This window comes from Ranitomeya variabilis, chromosome 1, assembly GCF_051348905.1.
Source record: "Ranitomeya variabilis isolate aRanVar5 chromosome 1, aRanVar5.hap1, whole genome shotgun sequence".
In the NCBI taxonomy this organism is placed as follows: Eukaryota; Metazoa; Chordata; class Amphibia; order Anura; family Dendrobatidae; genus Ranitomeya; species Ranitomeya variabilis.
In genome coordinates, this window is record NC_135232.1 from 322,682,606 (window position 1) to 322,708,468 (window position 25,863).

At 44.9% G+C, this 25,863-nt stretch overlaps 1 protein-coding gene across 1 annotated transcript in view; it reads right to left on the minus strand.

Annotated features, from left to right (window-relative positions):
- The window catches only part of LOC143817078 (ubiquitin carboxyl-terminal hydrolase CYLD-like), a 46,375-nt gene extending 23,386 nt beyond the window's left edge, over nucleotides 1–22,989 (minus strand). The window contains exons 1-8 of the mRNA XM_077298185.1: nucleotides 22,747–22,989; nucleotides 20,540–21,043; nucleotides 19,661–19,952; nucleotides 18,570–18,635; nucleotides 16,050–16,312; nucleotides 14,244–14,412; nucleotides 14,010–14,151; nucleotides 12,646–12,768 (exon numbers count right to left, since the gene is read on the minus strand). Of these exons, the coding sequence (XP_077154300.1) occupies nucleotides 12,646–12,768; nucleotides 14,010–14,151; nucleotides 14,244–14,412; nucleotides 16,050–16,312; nucleotides 18,570–18,635; nucleotides 19,661–19,952; nucleotides 20,540–20,995 (1,511 nt within the window). The 5' untranslated portion in view covers nucleotides 20,996–21,043; nucleotides 22,747–22,989. The remainder of the gene's footprint in view (nucleotides 1–12,645; nucleotides 12,769–14,009; nucleotides 14,152–14,243; nucleotides 14,413–16,049; nucleotides 16,313–18,569; nucleotides 18,636–19,660; nucleotides 19,953–20,539; nucleotides 21,044–22,746) is intronic.
- Nucleotides 22,990–25,863: the final 2,874 nt, after the last annotated feature.

The window sequence follows — 25,863 nt, forward strand, 5'->3', positions numbered from 1 at the left end:
TGTGCCAAGATGGGACCGTCCCAGCTGAAAATGAATGACAGTGCATTTTCCCACGGTCCTGAGAGGGAGTGCAGCATCAGTGACATCACCCCGGTCACTGAAGCTCCGCTCGCAGTGCTCTCATTCACCAGTGGTTTTCAGCCGGAATGTTCGCATCTTGGCACAGTTCAGGTTGAAAACTGTATATTCCCCCAGAAATGGATTACTGGGTGGGACACAACGACGGACAGGTATGGTATATTGTTGCCTTTTTATTTTACATTTATTACAGGAGATAGAGGGCTTTGCTGGGATTAGGCAATTAAATAAAAATGGAAAACTGTTTAATCTTATTTAAAATAAAGGATTTTATTCTGGCTGTGTTTTTATTTACAAACAATAAAACTATAAGATTAGTAATGGATGAGTGTCTTACAGACGCCTCTCCATTACATAGCTGTGGGCTTGATGTCACCTGAAAGGTGACATCAACCCCACAAATATTACCCCATTTTCCACCACTACAGGGCAAGTGGGAAGAGCCAGGCAAAGCACCAGAATTGGCGTATCTAATAGATGCGCCTTTTCTGGGCAGCTGCAGGCTGCTATTTTTAGGCTGGGGGGAGCAATATCCATGGCCCCTTACCAGCCAGAGAATACCAGCCCCCAGCTGTGGGCTTTAGCAAGGTTGGTTGTAAAAAATTTGGAGACCCCTCTATTCTTGAAAACCAACCTTGCTGAAGCTGACAGCTGAGGGTTGCGAGTTTTGTCTAGCTGGTTATCAAAAATAAGGGGGAATCCACGCAGTTTTTTTTAAATTTATTTATAGCGCAGGAGCGGCAGATGAAGACTCCCATCCGCCGCTCCTGCTCTTGCTGTTATTAACAGTAGCAGGTGTCAGATGATGGGATCAGTAGTCCCACCAGCTGACACCAGTGACCGGAGGTAATGTTTATACCTCCAATCACAGCTTAGAGGCTCCCGCTGTCTTCTGACAGCATGGGAACTGTGGCTCTGACTGGTGGGGATGGTTTCCCGCCGATCAGAAGCGATGTTTGCTTTGCTGTCATACCTATGACAGCGTGTCAAACACTGTATTGTGGGACCCCCCATTCAAGTGAATGGGGTTCAGGTCCGCTCTGCTGGATGACAGGCTGTATGTCCTTGACTTTTCTGCAGCAAATAGGCTGCAAAAACAGTCAACCTGCGTATTTGCAGTGTTTTTTCACCATCCATTCAAGTCAATGGGTGAAAAAAGCTGCAAAAATGCTGAAAGAAGTGACATGCTCTATGTCAAAAAACCGATGCAAATTACAAAATCCTGATGACAAAAAAAAAAAAAAAACAATGTGTGTATGAGATTTCTGGTACTGTAAAAAGCAGCTGAAAATTAGCATAAAAAAAAAAAAAACACACAGCAGAAGCGCCCAGTGTGAACTTACCCAAAAGCGATTATCGATTATCCTACAGATGAGAAAAAATAAATAAATCTTTGGCGTAATGCACACCATTAGTTTAAACATATAAGAGCAAACACCACTCAGAATAATAATTTGGGGGGGGCAACATTCAATGTAGCGACTTCAAACGACGTTGCTGCAGAATGGAGCCCCGCATGGTCTGCTGTCATAGAAGAGTGGGCCGTCTGGGATGAGTTTATGTGCAAGTATCTGTGATAAAATGTACGCTGCCTCAATAGAAACACGTCAGAATCTGTTTAAACACATTTTTGTCTTCAGCACAATACAGCCAATTTCTACAGTCTGGTCTGGATTTTTACACTTCTCTTGCCAACAGTGACTCACTCACAGAACAGACATCGTCAACACTCGCCAGTTATTAATGCTTCTAAGACACAATTTATATATTTTTTCATTTATGTATGACGCTTCTTCACACAAATTGAAACACCAAGGAGGACAAGTTGTGGAATTATAGAGGTTACAAGATCAAGACATGTTAAGGATTTGAAAGTGTTTCAATTTTTTCCCCTTTCAATAGAGTTTTAATTATTTAAAAAAAAAAATAAATTTCTCCAACAACAATAATCTGTGCATGTGCATATCACTTCTTATCTTTTAAGTATATATTCTTTCAATATTTTACTTAAGACATATTATTTATTGTAATGGGAGATTACAATAGCAGATTGCTGTTCAGTCAGTTTACTTATATTTACTATGTACTATTTTTTCTGACATGAACGCTCCGCCCTTCACCATGCTGTGATTTTAATTACATCCAAACACAGTTGGTTCTGACCTTCCTATAAAAGCAGGCTTTACCATGTTATTAGCCATAGGTAAGTGTTCACACTAGGCAGTCAGGTCAGGGACCCATCCGATCTGAGATTACCTTGATGTTTGGTGGATGGACTCACATTTTTTGGCCAAATCTTGTGCTAAATATCTCATGTGTTTTTTCATAGATTTCACAAGCCAGTATGCTATTCACATTTCATGTATCTCACATTTCCTTGCTTTAGTACAGTTGAGTGAAGTCATTTTTCTATTTGCAGTTTAGCTTAGTGTCAGTAGGAGGTGGACACTGGTATTTCACTAGACCCATATCTACCTCGGTTTTCAGCGTTTTCCAGTAACATCTCTTCTTTTTCAGATGGGTCTTCTACTTTACCTCCGGAGGGATACAGTGGGAACAGACACACTGTACTCCTACGTACAGACTGAGTACGGCATGTACGGCCACCCCGTATCCTCATATGTCTAGCCGGCAGGAACCCAACCCCTATCTCAGAAGAGTGTTTAGGTGACTCCGAACTGTGGTCCTGGCCCCGGTCTCTTACCCACACGTCACCAGAGCCTGACAGTTTCAGGAGGCATGGATTGGACATCCCTCAATTTAAGAGGCTCCGGCGTGTATCAATGGTCTTCTATGGAAAGGTACATCTCTTTCTCTCCCTCTCAGGTTCCTGTCCAAGGCATTGAGGAGAAGGTTCAGGTAAGGATGAATAAAGAAGAAGGAAAAAATGAAGATAGAGAAAAGCTTTCCATTATTTTATTTATGGCAGGCACTGGGGACGAGCAGCGCAGCAGGGAAAGTGGGAGCAGGGTTACGGTACCATTAACTTTGGGGCCTCTGTGCCACCCTTCCCTGCTTCATCGGTGAGCGTTTTCCACTTTAATCCCTGGCTTCAGCACGGCCTAGTCTCAGAAGCTAGCTGATCCCCTCTTCCCAGCATCATCGGGTGGGCTTTTTTCCCACCCGTTATAGACACGGCTCCTCATCTTATTAGCTCCGCCCCAAACTCTCTGGTTAGCTCCGCCCCTTCTCGGAGCTCCCACTGTTAGCCCCACCCCTTTCCTGAGCACCCACAGTTAGCTCCCCCCTTTTTCTGGCCTCATCAGGCAATTTCTTCTGCACACGCGCTCAACTTTCCTCCAGTGGCATGGAATCTCAACACGCTTTTCACACTGCGGGCCCTCCTCTTCCTCCCTGCGGTCACCTTTTGCCGGCATCGGAACCCGTAAGGTGGCTTTTCTCTGCAGGAAGTTCTGCATTTACTCCTGCAACTGTCCTGGAGCTCCTTCTACAGCCTGGAACCAAACAGGTCCTGCATCTTCTTGTGAGTAGCTCTGCTCACTGACTCTCCTCAGCATATATCTTTCTGTCCCCAGTTAGTGGGTCTGTGGGTCTGGGTCACAATCTGTGAGCTAGAAAACTTGTTATACCATGCTCAGAGCTTTATAAGCGATCAGAAGCTGTCAGAATTTAAACAGTGTAAGTCCCATAGAGGGACTAAGTAAAAAAATAAATAAATAAAAAAAATTGTAAAAAAACCCCCCACAAATCTTTATCATCATGCCGCCTAACAAAATGTGGAATAAAACGCAATCAAAAGACAAATGTAAATAACAATGGTATAGCTGAAAAAGTCATCGTATCCAGCAACAAACAAGCCGCCATACAGCTACATCAGCGGAGAAACAAAAAAGTTTTAGCTCTCAGAATAAAGCAATTAAAATTAATTAATATAAACAAGGCCGACTCCAGGTTTTTGTGAGCCCCGGGCGAAAGATTCTTCGTGGGCTCCTGTAACACATACCATAATTCACTATGCACAGATACAGCAGAAAAGAGAATTAAACTTACCGGTAATTCGGTTTCTAGGAACCTTCCACGACGGCATATGGAGGTTGTCTCTTTACCCTAATGGGGAACAGGAAACACAGAGAGGTTAAAAGGACCTCCCACTTGCCAGTGACTTACAACTGAGACCATAGCACCAGTGTACCTTCTGAATCCCAGAATTATTCCAGGAATATATAGAGGGTGGGAAATTAGCGCCGTCGTGGAAGGTTCCTAGAAACCGAATTACCAGTAAGTTTAATTCTATTTTCTCTAGTCACCTTCCACGACGGCATATGGAGGAATACCAACTAATTTGGCACTAGGGAGGGACAACGGCCTGGAGACTAAGTCCTTATTGGATAATACATCCAATCTATAATGTTTGGAGAAGGTATGGAGTGAGGACCACGTTGCTGCCCTGCAGATCTGCTCCGGAGACGCGCCTGCTCTTTCTGCCCAGGAAACTGACGTAGAGCTGGTTGAGTGGGCCCTAATCCCTACCGGAGGTAGTTTATTTTGAGCAAGGTAAGATTGTGTTATAGCTTTTTTGATCCATGTAGCAATGGTACTTTTGGCTCCTTTCTTCTCCTTATTTTGTCCTGAGAGATGGACAAAAAGGTTATGATCAACTCTAAGAGCGCGGGTTTGATCCAAGTAATGTAGCAGAATACGCCGAACATCGAGAGTGTTGAATTTTCTTTCTTCCGAGTTTGCAGGTTTATTGCAAAAAGTTGGTAGAACAATCTCTTGGGAACGATGAAATTCAGAGACCACTTTTGGAAGGAAAGAAGGATCAAGCCGAAGCACTATTGAATCTTCTCTAACCAGTAGATAACGTTCTCTTATCGATAAGGCCTGTAATTCACCCACTCTTCTAGCCGAAGTTATAGCTACCAAAAAAATAGTTTTATAAGCAAGATTTTGTGGGGAACAGGAAGACAAAGGTTCAAAAGGCAGACCTGTGAGACCTTGGAGCACAACATTGAGATCCCATGGAGGAACTATAACTTGTTTTCTAGGGTTCATTCTAATTGCTGAGGCCATAAATCTTTTGATCCAGCGATGACCTGCTAGATCTTGATCAAAGACAGAACTGAGCGCAGAGACCTGGACCTTCAGAGTACTGGGTCTCAGACCAATCTCCAAGCCTTTTAGTAAAAAATCTAATATCCTAGGTATATTCGGCTTGAGAGGGTCTGGAGGGTTAGGTAGACAAAAAGATGAAAACTTTTTCCAGATTTTATTGTAAATGGCGTTTGTTACTGGTTTTCTGGATTTTTGCAGGGTGGCTATGACAGGGTTTGATAACCCTTTTGCTTTCAATACCTGGGCTTCAGAAACCACGCCGCTAAGTTCCATCTCTGAGGGTCTGAGTGGAGAATGGGTCCCTGAGAGAGGAGATTGTCCTTTACCGGTAACATTACCGGCCCGTCCACCTGTGGTTGGATAATCAAGTTGAACCAACTTCTTTTGGGCCAAAATGGAGCTATCAAAATAGTCGGGGTCCTTTCTATCCGTATTTTCCGTAGCACCTTTGCAAGAATTGGGATTGATGGAAATGCGTAGGCTAGATGAAAATGCCAATCTTGAACTAAGGCATCTACTGCTCTGGGATTGCCTCTTGGGTTCAAGGAGAAATGTGTTTCGACTTTTGCATTTTGGTGAGAGGCAAAGAGGTGGACTTCTGGGAGACCCCACTTGCTTACTAGCATGTTGAATGTTTGATGATCCAGGCTCCATTCGCCGGGGTGAATATCCTGGCGACTCAGATAATCTGCCTGAATATTGGCAGCACCTTTCAGGTGAATTGCCGTCAGGGACAGTAAGTGTTTTTCGGCCCAAGCAAAAATTCGAGCAGAGATCTTTTTTAGGCTGATGAATTTTGTACTGCCCTGGTGTTTGATACGAGCCACCGTGGTCATGTTGTCTGAGTATATCTGAACATGTTGTCCAGAAATCTGACGATTTGCTGCTAACAGAGCCTCTTCCACAGCTTTGAGTTCTCGGAAATTTGACGATCTCCCTCTGATCGACTGGTCCCAAAGACCCTGATAAGGAACATGATTTATCATGGCTCCCTAGTCCCTCTTGCTGGCATCTGACTTGATCGTGGTTAGCGGAACTGAATCCAACTCACACCCTTGAGAAGGTTTCTGGATTTCATCCACCATGTTAAGGATGCTTTCACTCGCCCTGGTGTGTGAATCCTTTTGGTTAGAGAGCCAGGACGACCATCCCAATTGTCTAGAATGTGGTCTTGAAGAATTCTTGAGTGGGCTTGAGCCCAAGCCACAGACTGTATGCAGGCTGTCATGGAGCCTAAGAGCGACATTCCCTCTCGGAGAGTAGATCTCATCTCTTTGAATTTTCTGATCTTTACTACTAATGGTAGTCTGTGATCGTCTGGAAGAAAGGACATTTGTTTGGCCGAGTCCAGAACCACTCCCAAAAATTTCCTGGTTTTTGAGGGCTGAAGCTGAGATTTTTTTATATTTGGAATCCAACCCAGAGACCTCAATATCTCTAAAGTGGTTGACACATGGGATATCAGGGTCACCTCAGTGGGAGCTGCTATCAGGAGATCGTCCAGATAGGGCACTATATAGACACATTGTCTCAGGATAAATGACACCTCCTCTGCCATTACTTTGGAGTACACTCTCGGTGCTGATGAAATGCCGAAGGGAAGGACTCCAAACTGATAGTGCTCCACTTGAAGACTCCCCTGTATCGCAAACCTGAGATATTTTCTGTGTCTCGGGTGAATAGGAATGTGAAAATATGCATCCTTTAGGTCGATGGTTGCCATAAAGGAGTGTTGCTCTATTAAAAGGAATGGCTGACTTTACAGACTCCATCTTGAACTTGCGATATTTCACATGCTGATTTAGACCCTTTAAATTTATAATGATACGGACGTCCCCTGATGGCTTGGGTACCAGGAATAATCGGGAATAATGTCCTAGACCCCATTCCGATTGTGGAACTAGGGAGATCACATTTGATTTTAGAAGATCTCTGAGACCTAATGTAAATAGATTGTGATCCTTTGTTGAAAGGGTAGTAATTTTTAGACCCTGTGGGGGGTGGGGGGGGAGAAATTAACTCGATCAATAGGCCCTCCTTGATAACATTAAGGACCCAGTGGGAACTGGTGATGCTTTCCCACTGGCCCACATATTTTGAGAGTCTTCCCCCCACTGGGTCGGAGTCATTGTTTGTCCTGTTGGGATTGCTGCTGCTGCTGTTGAGGGACAAAAATATTTTTCCCTCTCCCTTTTGCGTAGCTCCATCTGCCGGATTTGCCTTTACCTCTCGCTTGTGAGGCCTGAGACGGTGGGGCACGAAAAAAAAGTTTTCTAGGTTGTTTTTGCTCCGGGAGTGCCTTTTTCTTGTCAGTAGCCTTGTCAAGAATGTCATTAAGGCTGGACCGAAAACATTCTCCTTTAAAGGGTATGGCACACAACTTGGCCTTAGAGGTGATATCACCACTCCATATTTTAAGCCAGAGGGCTCTTCTGGCAGAGTTAGAAAGCACAAGAGATCTGGCGGCAACTCTAACAGATTCCAGAGAAGCATCCGCCAAAAAAACAGTAGCCCTATGTAGAATAGGGAGTGAATCCAACATCTCACCTCTTGAGGTACCTTGAGCTATGTGAAATTCCAATTTTTCTAGCCAGCAGGAAAGGGCCCTAGCTACATAGGTAGAGGCGATATTAGCCTTAAGGACAGATGTAGAAGTCTCCCATGACTTCTTTAGGAGACTCTCACTCTTCCTATCCATAGGGTCCTTCAATTGTGAAGAATCCTCAAAGGGGAGCGCTGTTCTTTTGGCAACTCTGGCCACCTGCACATCAACCTTGGGAATGTCCAGCTTAACAAAATCACCCTCTAGAGGAAATCTATGTTTCATCTCTGAAGGGGTACTAAGACGTTTCTCAGGCAGTTCCCATTCCTGCTCAATCATATTAATAACATTAGCGTGAACTGGGAACCCTACCCTCTTCTCCGATCTGAGCCCACCAAACATTTGATCCTGTATAGACTGTGGTTCAGGTCCCATCGTGATACGGACAGCAGCTACTAGGTCCTCAATATAATCTGAGGAAAAGAGGTATTTCCTGACCTCAGCCGTAGGTGATACTGGATCTTCCCAGCCAACAGATGAGGTATGAGAGTGGTCCGAATCACAATCAGATTCTACAACCTGAATCTTCCTCTTTTTAGCTGGGGAATGGGGTGGCGGAGGTGGGGGTGGAGGTGTAAAAGCTGCCAAGGAAGATTGCACCTCCTGTTTAACAAGAGAGCGTATTTCATCTAGAAGGGATGATTGCTCAGCTTTTATTATCCTGCCAGTGCATGGCTGGCAGAGTTTTTTATCCCAGTTAGGAGGGAATTTAACAGTACAGACCGGGCACTTCTTTCTATAAGCAGCTTTGGGGGCAGACTTTTCTCCCTGAAACAGAAAGGGAGAGAGGAATGAGGACAGCTAACCCCCTAAAGGTACTACCTCCCGGATCCCATTCCTGCAACACTCATGTAGCAGGGGCAGCGCTGGGCTCTGCAGACGCAGGGCATAAAGAACCGTCCATACTGAGGGAAGTGTCTTACCTCAGTGGTGATTCAGCAGGATTTTATAGAACACCGCTCCCAGCACCTGCCTCCAGCGGACATACACTCCCCCTCCCCCTCCAGGATCCATGTGTGGGACGCCACAGCCCCGACACGCCGGCCGGCGAAACCCGGAAGTACCGGCTTCAGGGAGATACGAAAAACCGGAAGTGATGCGCGCGCGACCGCTGACGTCACTTCTGGAATGCCGACCGAGCTGAATGGAGGGGGTGAAGCCGGGAAGCTCAGAGGAACCCAGGCCTGTTTTACCCTCTTGGGAGCGCGGGAAGGCCGGGAAGGGGTCCCGAGGTACCTGAATGCAGGACGACGGGAGCAGCACATGGGGAGGCAAGGAGTGACCGCCAGCTGCCCGGCTTAACAGGTAAAGCCTGTAAGAGGAACTGCAGTCGCCGGCCACTACAGCACATGGAATACCTCTCCCTGTCCCATGGGGAACAGGAAAGACACTGGCAAGTGGGAGGTCCTTTTAACCTCTCTGTGTTTCCTGTTCCCCATTAGGGCAAAGAGACAACCTCCATATGCCGTCGTGGAAGGTGACTAGAGAAAAATAGAGGTATAGTACAATACCACAGATTTCACTTACTTCTTACATTATGAGTGATATCAATGGTTCAGAAACCGGACAGTTTAGTCCTCCATACAGTATTATGGGCACCACATAGTGCTCCATACATAATAATGAGCCCCATATATTGCTCCATACAGTATTATGAGCCCCATATATTGTTCCACACAGAATAATGGACCCCATATATTGCTCCATACAGAATAATGAGACCCATATAATGCTCCATACAGGATATGATGGGCCCCATATATTGCTCCATACAGAATGGGCCCCATATAATGCTCCATACAGTATGTAATGGGCACCATATAATGCTCCAGCATATGACGGGCCCGATATATTGCGCCAAATAGAATGGGCCACATAAGATCCTCCATATATAATGAGCCCCATATAATGCTCCAAACATTAAAAAAAATAAAATAAATAAAAATGAAATACTCACCTCTCCTTGCTGGCCGCTGCTCTGCTCCAGACTCCTCTGCATCTTCCGGCTCTCTGCACTGTGCCTGTTCAGGCAGAGGGCGCACAATAGTGACGTCATTGCGCCCTCTGACCTGAACGTCACAGTCAGAGGACAGAAGACGCCGCAGAGCAGGAACAGGGAATGGTGAGGATCACAAGTACCGGGGGGGCCCACTCGCGGGCGCCCGCACAGGTACGTGCCCCCATAGCACTTTCCCTGGTGCAGACACCAGCTACGAGTATAAATTAGGTATCGTTGTATCGTACGGACCTCAAGAATAAAGCTGCCTTATCAATTTTACCACACGCAGAATAGCAAAAAACTCACCCCAAAAAAACAATTCCTGAATTGCTGTTTTTTGTGCATTCTGACTCCCAAAAATCTGAATAGAAAGCTAGCAAAAAACGTCATGCGACCGAAAAGGTTATTAATAAAAACATCAATTCGTCCTGCAAAAATCAAACTGTCACATGACTGTCGTTCAGACGGATTCAGACGGAACCCCTCTTGCTGTGATCCAGCAGTGTCTGTATTTTTAGGCGTGCATAAAAGAGCGGTCGACTGCAGTTTTATGCACTTCTGAAAAAGAAGGACATCACTGAACAGATGCCAGATGGAGTCCAGAGTAACTCTGCTGCCACCTTATAAGTGAATAGATTCCTCGGGGTTTCATCTGAATCACATCATTTGGAGATTTAGATGGAAACCCCAAAGTAAGTGCTCAACATAGTGCGCAGGATAAATGGGATTCCGAAACTTATGTAAAATGTTCCCAATAAAAGCTCCAACTAAACAAAAAGAAAAAGCAAGTACCCACTCAAGTCCATCATCTGTTAACAGAAATATAGGAGGCTTCCACATTCCTAGTTGCACAAAGGCTCTGAAAAAGCGCTACGGCTCCTCAACCGTGCCCCAGAAAATCCAGGAAATTCTGAGCTCCCAAATCCAAATACCCCTTTCCCTTCAGAACCCCTGTGCGCCTAAACCACATTTAACATCCAAAGGTTTGGCATTTCTGCAGTGAGGAGAGTCTGCCTAATTTGTGGGTGCGTTTCTCCAGAAGCATGAGCTGGGCATAACATACGTACTGGGCACTAGAACGGCAGTTTGCAATTTTCACTCAGCAACATCCACTGCTGCTTGTTTCTGGAAAACACCCATGGAGTCAAAACTGTCACTACATCTGTAGATAAATTCCCAATAGGGCATAATTCCCAAAATGGGGTCACTTGAGGGGGGATTCTGCTCTTCTAGCACTTAGGGGCTCTGTATATGGAGTCCGCAAACTATTCTAGGAAAGTCTGTGCCCCAGGAGGCAAATAGCGCTCCGTTCCTCCCGAGTCTCGCTGTACTTCTACATTCAGCAGAAAGTGTGTGACAAATTGTTGTGCCACTTTTACCTATTTCCCAAAATTTTGGGGGTAAATATGTAATTATTTTTTCTTCTCTGCCACACCTGTAGTGTCAATATGATCACTTCACCCCTAGTAGAGTTCATTGAGAGGTGTGGTTTGCAAAATGGGGTCACTTATAAGGGGGGTTGATTCTACTGTTCTGGCACCTCAGGGGCTCTGCCAATGTGACACGGTACTTTCAAACCAGTCCAGCAAAATCCCTTCTTCCCTTCTGAGCTTTGCAATGTGCCTCAAAAGTAGTTTTCGACCACATATGGTCAAACTGTAGTATTCCATGTGATATGTAGCTTTATATCCATGTGTCATGGTCTGAGCATGATGCAAGAATAGTTCTCGGGTCTCTGACCCAAACTTGACAGCCTGATATTTGCCTGGGATCAGGAGAACCACGGCTATTTCAAGCTTGGAACGTGACGGATGTGCAAATACGGCATTACTGACAGCAACAGATCTCTACAAGTAGTAGAGTATTATTAAATTACATATGTTATCACTCTGCAGTGACAGAAAAATGCAGTGTTTTGGGTTTTTTTGAGAGACAACACCAAAAAGAGTGTGTGAATAAAGAATCAGTCACCAGGTTTATACTACCTAATCTGAGAGCAGCATCATGTAGAGACAGATACCTTGATTCCAGTGATGTGTCACTTACTGGGCTGCTTGCTGCAGTTTTGATATAATCACTGTGTTATCAGCAGGAGATTATCACAAGTATACCGCCTGTCATGTAGTCCGTGTAATCATTAGCTCTGTATAACCCGCCCCCAATACTGATCAGCAGCTTTCTGCCTATGCAAAGTGTAAGAAGAAGGCTGATAATCCAGTGGTGTAGATGGGGTTATTCAGTCAGTGCTCATCATTCGGAGAACTGGTAGATTGGTAGCAGATCAATAAGTGATTTTGTCAAAACTGCAGCAAACAACCCAGTAAGTCTCACATCAAAGGAATCAGGGTCTCTGCCCCTACATCATGCTTCTCTCAAATTACATAGCAAAAAAGCTGGTGACAGAATCGCTCTAAATGAAAAGTAAAATAGTCTATATTGAAGTAGGTGCTAATAAAGTTAACCCTATAACTCTCACTAAGTGATAGATTGGTAGAATCAGTCTTTGCCCCTACATAATGCTGCTCTCAATTACATAGCAATAAAAACCTGCTTACGGATTTCCTTCAAGCTGGATTTACACTAAGGATTTAGCAGGCAGTCTCCCCTCCCATGTTCATATTTTCCTGACCTTTTCAGTAGTGTTTTTTTTTCTTAAAAACATGCTGCAACCAGGTTTAACATTATTATCTAATTATACAAACATAGCATTTATATATGTGGCATTTTCAAAAAGCAGCATGCCCAGGGTATAGGGTGTTGTCGGGCTTAATTTCGCACAGCCTTTTCTACATGACTTAACACAAACTCATGCCAGAACATTTTCAATTTTGATATAAGCATTTCAGAACTGTAGAAAAAAAAAAAAAAGTGGCGGATGAAGTGTACTCACTTGCGTAAAGGGTTGACAATTTGAGTGCGCAGCAAATCTCGTGTTTCGGTGTAGGAATCGTTGTCATTCTTGTCTGGGGGACGAAGTAGTATGGTGTCCAGAGCAGAAGAACATGCAAACATACTGGAACACAATCCATCACTAGTTATTCAGTACGGTAAAGGGATCTTAAATGCATCATCTCAAAACTCAACATACAAAATTATTAGGTTATGCACAACTACAGAAGAGATTTATTTATTTTAATTGTGGGGAAAAAAAAGAAGACAACACAAAACTAACGTGTGAATGAGTCCTAACAACAAGTACAGACGCTCTAGGCTATTGCTACAAGGTGAGGTTTGTCGGATGACGCAGAAATCAGAGTCGCTTTACAACATGGCAACTCATGATTTCCTCTGGTGTCGAATGTTTCCAAATGTTTTGGATTTTCTGTCACTTGCCATAGGCTTCAAGGCAAGTCACATGCATCTTGACTGCAATTTCTATTTTTTTTTTTAGAGAAAAAAATAAAAAATAAAAGCTTTAAAATAGTCGGGCCACAGCAAATTTGGGTTGTGCAAATTGTTGACCCAACGTGTAGTTCCAGCCTACATCATAAGTATAATTTTGGTAATTGTCCATTTCCCTGGTTATGTTCGATTATCATCTGTGCATGAACATTTCTATGAACTGATAAATTCATTTCTACTAGAATAGCACATAGGATAAATATACCCAGTCAGTCTATTAAGGAAAATTTAACAGCAGTGTATGAAAATGTAATACTGCAAAGTCACCACGTAATGTAAAAGCAATTTACAGTTTGTCTAAACCTGAATTATTGATAAAGGCCTTAGCGATGATCTAAAACCCATTATTTGTTGTAAGCACAGTCGTTCTCTGCACCCATGGCGCTGGCTGAGCAATTCACTGTATCTTCCCACCTACGGTATTTGTTTTCCATCTATCTTAGCCCCCTATGGCTTGAAGGACAGCTGTGACTTTACAGGAGCCAGAGGGGGGCAGATATAGATGGAGAACAAGGAAGACGGAAGGTGCAATAAACGGTTTTGCTATGCCAGAGGTGCACTGAGTGCCTGTGCTTGGTTTGAACAGTCATTCTGTGAGCATGGATTCTGATCTAGGGCGCACTAGAAGGGAAATGTTGTGGACAGGACACAATGCTCATACATTTCAATATACACCTATCCCAGCTATAGTAGTTGTACAGCACTAAGCTCATCAAAGATCTAAACATAATCATGGATATTATAATGCATATGTCATTATACAATTATAGTCAGCGACTGAATGTCATGCACGGTATGAAGAGATAAGGTCTGCAATACAAGATCACGATGTATGGAAACATCATTCCTTACCAAAAAAGTGTTGCGTCTAAATAGCAGGAATTGCAGTGTCCTTGTATTCCTTTCTTCCAACCGGTCAGACGTTCTACTGCTTCCCTGTCCATGACCGGTGGAGTGTTTTCTTCAACACATTTACTGGTGTAGCCACAAAATGCTAAGATGAATAAATTAAATTAAACTACCAGCCACAACTCCACCCCACCACCCTTTCTTTGGTAGAAGACTATAACCCAGCACAATGCTTACCAATAGAATCACACGTTTGGATACGATTGGTTGGTCGACGCAAAGAGTAGAAGCGGGAATCAGGGCGGCAGTTACGTAGTTTCACAAACAAAGCCTTATTGGGTCCACACTGAAAATAGCGGCTTCCGCGGAATGTCCCATCTGTGTACGCAGAAGAACGTTCTTCATCCTCAAGGCAAAATTATGGGAATTTATGTTACATGTAATGTTTTGATGTTCCTGGAAGCATTGCTGCTTATACCGTCATAGTTATGTAAAAAGTTAACAAATCTATTAATGAAGCATTAGAATGTGTACAAATTCAAAATTTCTGATATTTTGTATGGTAGGTAAGGAAAGAATATCATTGGGTCTTCAATCTGAGAACAAATGGGTTGGAAGGATCAAAAGTTCTCCTTTGGCCCTTATCGTTGTACCTTTGACAGAAGGCTCAAACAGAGTCTGAAAAGAGCCTTAGTTTATTGTCAGACCTCCTTATAACTGACTGGACTTACGGAAATAAAAATATTTTTTCCCTCGTGAACAACTGTGAATTTCAGCACTTAAAAGGGTTGGCTCATAAAAACTATTTATTAATAAAATGATTTCTCGGGGCCCCATCATTGCAACAGCCACCAGTCAAATTATGTAGGAATGTCTAATATCTATACATTCCTGGACAGTCTGTAAAATTAGGGGACTGTTTTCTTGTGTCAGTGACTTTTATGAAGCTAGAGGAGATGGTATACTTTATGGTGATCAGCCTGGACAATTCACAGTGAATGCTGCTAATATGTCAATAATTGGGGCTTTAGATATGCCTCACCTAGAAAAGTGCTCATCAACTCCAGTCCTCAAGGCCCACCAACTACTGATCAGGTTTTCAGAATTTCCATAGCATTGCCCAGGTCACCAGAGCAATATTAAGGAAATCCTAAAGACATAATCTGTTGGTGGGCCTTAATTACTGGAGTTGAGGAACACAGATCTAGAGTATTTGATTATTATGGTTTTCAATAAATATTAACTACCCATAATTTGTGAGTAAGTTGTAGATAAGCAAAAGAAATAATTAGGTTGAACATCACTTCAGCCCAAATTCACCCTCATTTACCAATAGGTAGCCATCAGCCGAACAATGGTTTGGGAGATCATTTGACTAGCAGCTACTGTATCTCTCCCGACTCTTCCATATACAGGAGCATTCGGTTCTGCCCTGTTCCTGTGTTCTCTATCAGATAGTCACTGCCAGCTACATCATCTGTTGGAGGAAGAGTTTGGAGAGGTCCAAACAGATGTGACTGTTGGCCGTTCGGATTTGATCAATGTGTATCGGGGTCTAAATTCCTCCTTTGAGGACGAGTCTTATCCACAGGCCAGTAGATAATCGGTGATGCCTTAAATTGGGAGGTAAAGGCTCTCATACACATTTGACCAATGTCAGCTGAACCCACCAATAGGGACGTGGTCGGTCGATAGTCTAATGCGTATTGGGGCCCCAGACAAGCTTCTTTTGGCCAATATCCCTGTCATGTGTATGGCCGGCTTAACATGGCCTTAACACCCTTGACCCAGACAGTCTCAAGATTGAACTTGATCAAAGCAAAGTCCACATGAAGAGATTACACATTCTCATTGTGTTTGTTCCGATTTTCTCCAATATTCCACAAACAGTAATATTCCAGTAGACTTCCTATTTAATCGAAACATCTCACACGCATTGTAAGCCTTCTTGGCACCTTGAGGTGACATTTTGATGATCTATATGAAAGATCTAATCTTTTTTTTACAACCTCACAATTAAGAAGTTATATCATTTTTCTTTACCATTTCAAGTCCTGCAATAAGTTCTGGACAGTCTGGTATACGTCCGATCCACCGGATAACGCCGTATATTGGAGGATCATTTACTTCAACCATGGAATTGAGCTCAAGCCCTTTACTTAGTGGCTCATCTTCAACAGATGGACTAGAGGGGCTACTGGGAGGACAGTAAAGACTAGATGGTGGATAATCTTCTCCAGGCTGATTCAGGTTTTGTGCCTCCTCTTGTTCGCGAGGGTTGGTCAAGGGTTGTGGATCATCCTGAGCTGAAAACAAATATTTAGTTTACTGTCTACTTGGTCACATTATTGTAGGGGATCGTAGTGGAGTAAATAAACATTTCTGGTGTACATTTTCTGTGTACTGCCTGTGGATAGATCTCAGGGCTGTCGATAAAGTATACAGAAATCAGAATGGATGCCAATTCAATCTGAAAGCATCATTCACGTGAAATATACACATCACAAGTTATGTGGGACATTTTTCCACATGTGACGGCTATTTGTTGTAGAAAATTTCTGCCACTATTCTGGACTTAAAAATGTCACTGAATATGTTATGTGCGAGTTGTGCAGATGCTAAAAGATATTTAAAAGGTTTTATACTTGCTCACCATAGTCTTAAATTGGTTTTATCCCATAGTTTGTTCTGCTCAGAAAGTTTCCAAACCCCAAACTGAATTTTAAGGCCTGGTTCACAAGGAAAATTGCAGCAAGAAAAAGTTCACCATTGCAACCCTCTTTGAAAATATGAGCTTATAAGTTTTGAAAAATTGGTCAGATGAACCAGTGTATCATTACAAAATTGTGTGCACGTTATAGATCAAAGTGATAAATCATTTTTAAAGTATTTAGAAAACCATGTATCATTTCCTATACACTTCCCAAATACTTGCAAATACTTTTACAAGGCAATGTTTGCCCCATCTGGTATATTTATCACAGATCTACCACTGGGACCCATCACATCACTAAAAACAGAGAGATAGCCACAAATGCACAGCACAAACCAGGTCTCCACCTTGCACTGATGAGGGGCAGTACCCCGAACACAGTGTCTGCAAATTGAGATTCTGGTTTAGCTTTTATCCCAAGTCATGTGACAAGGCTCGTTAAAGGGTCGACACTGACTGTTAGGATTGCTACTTCCAATAGGTGGCGCTAGAGTTCTAATCCTCTTCCTCTCTGAAGAGACTATGTGCAGCACTTTCACTTGTATGGAAATTTGGAAAATTGCCCAGCAGGCTTTCAAGAGTATGCAAGCTTTTATTATTTTAATATTTCCAGTATTGCTATGGTTTGTTTAAAGGATTACTTTCATCTGGTCAAATGTGCAGTGCCTGTAAAAACAAGCAACTTTGGTATTTATCCCTTCTTAAAAATCCTGTTTTCAGGAAAGAAGTGATTTTTATTTCTATAGTTTATTGCTCAATTCCTAGGTTACAACCAACCTTGAAGTCTATCAAAGGTGGCCGATTACCTAAGCAACAAGATCACTCTTGCAAGCTCTTTGCTTTAGCAGGGATGTCAAACAAACACACAAAGGGCCAAAATTAAAAATGTCTACAATTGAGGAAGATTTTCCTTATCAAATATAACAATGAACCTTTTCATATGGAAACACATATAAAGGGGTTTTCCCATGAACAAAGTACATTTTAATTAATAGATCTAAGAATAAAATAAACACAATCACAAACGGGGCATACTGAAATAATATAATTTTATGCAAGAGCAGTAAAAAAGTTATGCAAGAGCAGAAAAAGCATATGGCCCAATATGCAATAACAAAGGATAAAAACTTTGAATAATATAGATGCTAAAGTATCATGACAAAACTGCCCTCCACTCATCCACGCGCTATGGTGACTCTACTGTAACCCCCCCACCCCCAAGACCCCTGGCAAAGTATGGTGACCCCATCACAGTATGATTCCCCAACTACCATCCCCACACAGTATAATGGACCACCTAGTCCTCCATACAGTATAATGGGCAGTGCATTGCCTTCCATACAGTATAATGGGTCCGCATAGTCCTTCATACAGTATTATGGGCCCTGCATCATCCTCCACACAGCAGAATGGGCCCATTTAGTCCTCTATACAGTAAAAGGGGCCCTGCATTGATTTCCATACAATATAATAGCCTCACAGTCCTCCATATAGTATCATAGGCCCTACATCTCAGGTCTTGGCAGCGAACAACCTCTGCAATGCTCGGTACAGCGGGCGCGTTGTAATGACATCATCGCGTCCGCTGAGACGTTACCCGCAGATGGAGAATGATGGCAGAAGGAGTGTCAGCTGACGCTCCCTTTTCACCATTGCTTTAAACTGTTATCGGCAACCACACATTGGCATGTGTGCTTTAGAGCCAGCAAGCACTGCTCTGAAACGGCCTGGATCACAGGCTTCATTGTTTCGGCACTCCTCTGATGCTGCAGAGAAAAAAGCTGAGAGTTTGGGACAGCAGTGGAATCAGGCCACTAGCTCTAACCATCAATCTTTAGGAGACTACATACCTGGTACAGTGTGTTCTTCTGGCGCACAACGCTTCACATTCCTTTCTTCTCCCGGCGGCAGCACATCTGCTGAAACAAGGCCAAACATCAGCCATGTATAGCACCTCGAATGCATTCCGGGCTGCGTGAATCTGCTAATTAATCATTTTAGATTATCTCTAAGGATGCCATGATGTTAGGGGGGCACATATATTTACATACCTACATAGAGAGACAAATGGCATGACAGTTCTCTCTGTGGACTGTGCACACCTTGGATGACGCAGACTATTTCTATCGTGCTGTGTTTGCATTGATTTTCCTATTTTTGTAGTGTCATTTATCTGCTCTTCCAAATAATGAAAACACAAAAGGTGCATAATGAGGGTATTTTACAATTCAAATCCCAATCTAGACACGGAGCTGTAGACTCTAATCACCGCCTAATTCATAGCATGAGAATAAATCACTGATTACCAATTACATAAGCAATAACCGGATGAAATGTAATCCTGGTGGTGCAGGAACATTTTCATTAGGAGTACAAAGAGAACATTGCCTAGAAGCCTGGTCTTCAGGAACTATTTTAAAACGCTGTCCCAATTTAAAGGTGGGTTTCAATCTCAGAAACGTAAAGCATGTCTACAGGACTTACCCCAGATGTCTATTGGTGGGCATTTCTTAACCCTCATTTTACAAGCCAAGGCTGCTACTTACACGGGGAACACAAAAAGAAAGATGGCTGTCAAAGCTGTATCAGCTCTCTGTATAGGCGGCGAGAATGGTCGGTCACGTGACCGCAAAAATGTGGTTTGCATACACGTGGTCATTATTCGACTTCACGTACTCAATAATTCACTTGTATTGAGTGAAGCCGCGCACGTCTACTATGCAAATAGCATACATTTTGCACGTGAAAGGCCTCACCGCCGACACCGGAGAATCCTGACAGTGTGCGGTGTGCACGATATGAGGATGGAGAAGTCTGCAGTCACTATATGTTTTGCAGAAGACTGGATAACCCCTTTAATGTCGGAGATGGAAGCACTCCTTTAAGGTAAGGCACTAAAATAGTGTAAAACCTACTTATGGTAAATATAATAACTGGTTACCCTTTTCTTGATCCTTCTCGCCATTTCTCTGTGGACTGTCCTGCCTCACTCCACGTGGCATGAATATTAATGGTTTAGTGTGTGGCTCCTGGTGGTTTCTGGGTTTGGCTCTTGCCTCTTCTTGTCCTCCAGGAGTCTTCTCATCTATTTTTCCTGAGTGCCTTACAGCGTGTTCTGACCAGTCCTTCTCCAACCTGCTTCCTGACACAAAGACCCCGCAATTCTCATCACAGTGAAAGAATCTCTGGCCGCGGAATGATCCGTCCGTGAAGCCTTTCCCCACTGCAGACCCCTGATATGCAAACAGAAATTAAAAATGGACAAACACCATGAAAAACAGAAGGCCGTACCAAATTTATTGCACAACTGAGACGAAGGGCCCCCAAAGGACCCCGCTCACTTATTAACCTGTCAGGTTCCAATAAGGTGTCTCATTTAGATGTGGAAATGTAGGGTTGCATGTAGCGGTACTTTTTCAGTGAAATAAAAGAACATTTTTGACTGAGGACTAGTGATGAGCGAGTGTGCTCGTTACTCGAGATTTTCGAGCATGCTCGGGTGGTCTCCGAGTATTTTGGCGTGCTCGTAGATTATGTTCGAGTCCCTGCAGCTGTATGATTTGCAGCTGCTAGACAGCCTGAATACATGTGGGGATTCCATAACAAACAGCCAATTCCTACGTGTGTTGCGACTGTCGAGCTGCCGCATTGACTTGACCATAGTATTCGAGCACACCAAAGTCACTCGATCAGCACAAAAGCATGCTCATATAACACCTTATCCGAGCACGTTCGCTCATTACTAGTTATAGCTCGTTTCCACCAGACAACCCCTTTACCAGAGCCTAATTGGCTACGGAGTTATGGATTTATTGCTTACCATAAGCTGCACTCCAAAAAAGATCTCTTGTTCATTATTGACAGATCCTTTGTAACAAAGTACACCTCTTTCTTTGCGACCACTGGAGGATTTGACTTGGACCCGCACATAATCGCCAGTTTTTAAGAGCATCACTTCCTTCAGTCTTTTATGGTCCACATAAAAGGCATATCTCTCTTCGGTGTCAGTGACGGCCAGTAATGTCCTCCATGCCAGGACTCCGATCTCTTGCACCGACGCTGGATCGACACTAACCACTTTATCAGTTTCATACACTCTGAGCCAGAGAATGGGGGCATGGAACCGAGCGTTATCTGTCCTGGGGGGGTTTGAGGGAGAAGGGGCTGCCGTCAATGTCAATAGACGCCCTCGCTCTACTCGGTCTCTCTTCCCATCTGGAGTTTGGAGAACTGATGAGAAGTTACAGACCGCAATATAGACGTTTGAGGAGGACATTTCACTTCAGCGTCTTCAAAAGGTGAATAAAAAAAAGGATCAGGAAACCTGAAAGAGTAATGAAAAGAAATAGGTGACGCTCTCTATTACTTAGAGGCTATACAGTGTCGGACTGAATACCCGGGCCCACCAGTGACATTGGTTCGGGGGGACACTCTTCAGCTACATGCAAATATTATTTACTAGGGATAAAGGGACACTATGAGGTTTTAGGCAGGTTCAGCCTGTGCTTAGAGAAACTAATAAAACGAGTAGTTTGGTAAATAAACAAGATGCCGATAAAGACAGCAGAGTGTATCAAGCGTCCTGCGCCAGGCACTGTGCTTGTGGGCAGCCCACCGGGGAATTCACCAGATATGCTGTGGACCAGTCCATAACTAGGATTACACATAGCGGGGGTATTCCGGAGTTCAGATGGAAAACATAAAGGGATCTGCAAGGTCGTTACACAGAGATCATCAGGACAACACTAATATTACATCCTAAATATGTATAATTGAACTTTATTGTCACAGAGCACTGACACTCGGCTCCCGGCCGCAGCAGAGGAGGAGCAGAGGGTTATTATAGCTCATTAGCATATCACATCGGATACTATACGACAGTGTGACTCCGGCCTAACGAGTACACGAGGAGTAATTATGGGAACTACAGAAGAGAGCTCATTGGTGCTCTGGAGATTCACATGCTTTCAATAGGAGTCATGTTAGGCCATGATCACACGCACATCCAAGCCTCCATGAAACTGACGGCCTCGGGAACAAAAACCAAACAGACCCCGCTACAGTGAACGTGGTCTGTCTGGAGCAGTTGGAAGCGATCAAAGGACTGAAGTGTTTTCTGAACAAAATCTAATTTTCCTGCTCCTTTTATGGAACATGAAATGCTAGTGTGAATCTAGACCTATCGCAATACCCTTCAGCTGCCCAATGTGTGTGGCATGGTTGGTCTACTATGGCCGACTTGCCATTCTGTGCAAGCCCGTCCTGCTGTATTTGCACATTTTACACATTGTGATTGGATGCATAGCCAGGGGACCCTCACATCAATACAGGCGCTTCTCATACAGTAAGAATACCTGGGGAACCCCTATGTTTACCCCATTAACACCCATACTCGCCTCCGATACCGGTACTGTGCCAGCATTGTCGGCACTGGCTCTCCCGAGGATCGCGGACATTGGGAATCAGCGCTGGCTTCGCTCTTCCCGTATCCCATACAGCTCGGAGATGTACGGGATTTATCCGCATGCGGAGAGGGTGAAGCCGGCGCTGATTGGTCACATGATCCCCAGGAGAGTCAGTGCAGACACCGGAGGCAAGTATGATCTTACATACGGCTTTAGAAGTAACAGTATACCATATAGGAAAAGCGCTGTACTTTCATCTTTACTTTTGTGAAAATCTCTGATGAATCTATCACGGACCAAACACTGCTGAAAATCACATCCACAATACTAATGACACAGAAAACAAATCAGTGAGGTGTGAATGAGGCCTTGCATGTAAATTTGTAGGAATAAACACCAGTGGGTACGTGAGGCATACCGCTATAATGCCATGTGAGCTGTGGGAGATGGGACAGAGAGGTGATGGCTCCTCCAGGGGAAGTACTTCTGACAACAGCTCGTGCTGACTACTGCAGCTGTCCTGGGTACTTCAGCATAGTGCTGTGTGACTACAACTCCCAGCATGCTCTGCACGTGGCTGGAGGGACGCAGACCACCACCTTGTACACCAGTGCCCACTCACCTTCAGGAGGTGTCACAGCACATTCCCGGCAGTCAGTGCAGCACTGGAGGAAACTTCTCACACTGCGCTCCAAGACGGGACTTTACAACAAGGAAGTGTGCGAGGAGGAAGCTGGCAACCCAGACCCAATCAGGGACAAGCAGAGGGTATGGCAGCCAATCACGTTGTACAGAGGGCGGGATGGGAAAGTCCCAACTTGTGCACTGATGGTAGAAGTGTAGTGTGTGATGTGTGTGGACTTTACTGAGTGGGCTGTGGAGTGTATACACCTGTCCCGAGTGGGCTGTGGAGGGTATTATCCACCTGTCCCGAGTGGGCTGTGGAGGGTATTATCCACCTGTCCCGAGTGGGCTGTGGAGTGTATTGTCCACCTGTCCCGAGTGGGCTGTGGAGTGTATTATCCACCTGTCCCGAGTGGGCTGTGGAGTGTATTATCCACCTGTCCCGAGTGGGCTGTGGAGTGTATTATCCACCTGTCCCGAGTGGGCTGTGGAGTGTATTATCCGCCTGTCCCGAGTGGGCTGTGGAATGTATTATCCACCTGTCCCGAGTGGGCTGTGGAGTGTATTATCCACCTGTCCCGAGTGGGCTGTGGAGTGTATTATCCACCTGTCCCGAGTGGGCTGTGGAGTGTATTATCCACCTGTCCCGAGTGGGCTGTGGAGTGTATTATCCACCTGTCCCGAGTGGGCTGTGGAGGGTATTATCCACCTGTCCCGAGTGGGCTGTGGAGGGTATTATCCACCTGTCCCGAGTGGGCTGTGGAGGGTATTATCCACCTGTCCCGAGTGGGCTGTGGAGGGTATTATCCACCTGTCCCGAGTGGGCTGTGGAATGTATTATCCACCTGTCCCGAGTGGGCTGTGGAATGTATTATCCACCTGTCCCAAGTGGGCTGTGGAGTGTATTATCCACCTGTCCCGAGTGGGCTGTGGAGTGTATTATCCACCTGTCCCGAGTGGGCTGTGGAGTGTATTATCCACCTGTCCCGAGTGGGCTGTGGAGTGTATTATCCACCTGTCCCGAGTGGGCTGTGGAGGGTATTATCCACCTGTCCCGAGTGGGCTGTGGAGGGTATTATCCACCTGTCCCGAGTGGGCTGTGGAGTGTATTATCCACCTGTCCCGAGTGGGCTGTGGAGTGTATTATCCACCTGTCCCGAGTGGGCTGTGGAGGGTATTATCCACCTGTCCCGAGTGGGCTGTGGAGGGTATTATCCACCTGTCCCGAGTGGGCTGTGGAGTGTATTATCCACCTGTCCCGAGTGGGCTGTGGAGTGTATTATCCGCCTGTCCCGAGTGGGCTGTGGAGTGTATTATCCGCCTGTCCCGAGTGGGCTGTGGAGTGTATTATCCGCCTGTCCCGAGTGGGCTGTGGAGTGTATTATCCGCCTGTCCCGAGTGGGCTGTGGAGTGTATTATCCGCCTGTCCCGAGTGGGCTGTGGAGTGTATTATACACCTGTCCCGAGTGGGCTGTGGAGTGTATTATACACCTGTCCCGAGTGGGCTGTGGAGTGTATTATACATCTGTCCCGAGTGGGCTGTGGAATGTATTATACACCTGTCCCGAGTGGGCTGTGGAATGTATTATCCACCTGTCCCGAGTGGGCTGTGGAGTGTATTATCCGCCTGTCCCGAGTGGGCTGTGGAGTGTATTATCCGCCTGTCCCGAGTGGGCTGTGGAGTGTATTATACACCTGTCCCGAGTGGGCTGTGGAGTGTATTATACACCTGTCCCGAGTGGGCTGTGGAGTGTATTATACATCTGTCCCGAGTGGGCTGTGGAATGTATTATACACCTGTCCCGAGTGGGCTGTGGAATGTATTATCCACCTGTCCCGAGTGGGCTGTGGAGTGTATTATCCACCTGTCCTGAGTGGGCTGTGGAGTGTATTATCCACCTGTCCCGAGTGGGCTGTGGAGTGTATTATCCACCTGTCCCGAGTGGGCTGTGGAGTGTATTATCCACCTGTCCCGAGTGGGCTGTGGAGTGTATTATCCACCTGTCCCGAGTGGGCTGTGGAGTGTATTATCCACCTGTCCCGAGTGGGCTGTGGAGTGTATTATCCGCCTGTCCCGAGTGGGCTGTGGAGTGTATTATCCACTTGTCCCGAGTGGGCTGTGGAGTGTATTATCCGCCTGTCCCGAGTGGGCTGTGGAGTGTATTATACACCTGTCCTGAGTGGGCTGTGGAGTGTTATCCACCTGTCCCGAGTGGGCTGTGGAGTGTATTATACACCTGTCCCGAGTGGGCTGTGGAGTTTATTATATATCTATCCTAAATGGACTGTGGAATGTATTATACACCTATCCCGAGTGGGCTGTGGAATGTATTATACACCTGTCCTGAGTGGGCTGTGGAATGTATTATACACCTGTCCTGAATGGGCTGTAGAATGTATTATACATCTGTACTGAGTGGGCTGTGGGGTGTATTATACATCTGTCCTGAGTGGGCTGAAGAATGTATTATACATCTGTCCTGAGTGGGCTGTGGGGTGTATTATACATCTGTCCTGAGTGGGCTGTGGAGTGTATTATCCACCTGTCCCGAGTGGGCTGTGGACTGTATTATCCACCTGTCCCGAGTGGGCTGTGGAGTGTATTATCCACCTGTCCCGAGTGGGCTGTGGAGTGTATTATCCGCCTGTCCCGAGTGGGCTGTGGAGTGTATTATACACCTGTCCTGAGTGGGCTGTGGAGTGTTATCCACCTGTCCCGAGTGGGCTGTGGAGTGTATTATACACCTGTCCCGAGTGGGCTGTGGAGTTTATTATATATCTATCCTAAATGGACTGTGGAATGTATTATACACCTATCCCGAGTGGGCTGTGGAATGTATTATACACCTGTCCTGAGTGGGCTGTGGAATGTATTATACACCTGTCCTGAATGGGCTGTAGAATGTATTATACATCTGTACTGAGTGGGCTGTGGGGTGTATTATACATCTGTCCTGAGTGGGCTGAAGAATGTATTATACATCTGTCCTGAGTGGGCTGTGGGGTGTATTATACATCTGTCCTGAGTGGGCTGTGGAGTGTATTTTACATCTGTCCCGAGTGGGCTGTGGAGTGTATTATACACCTGTCCTGAGTGGGCTGTGGAATGTATTAT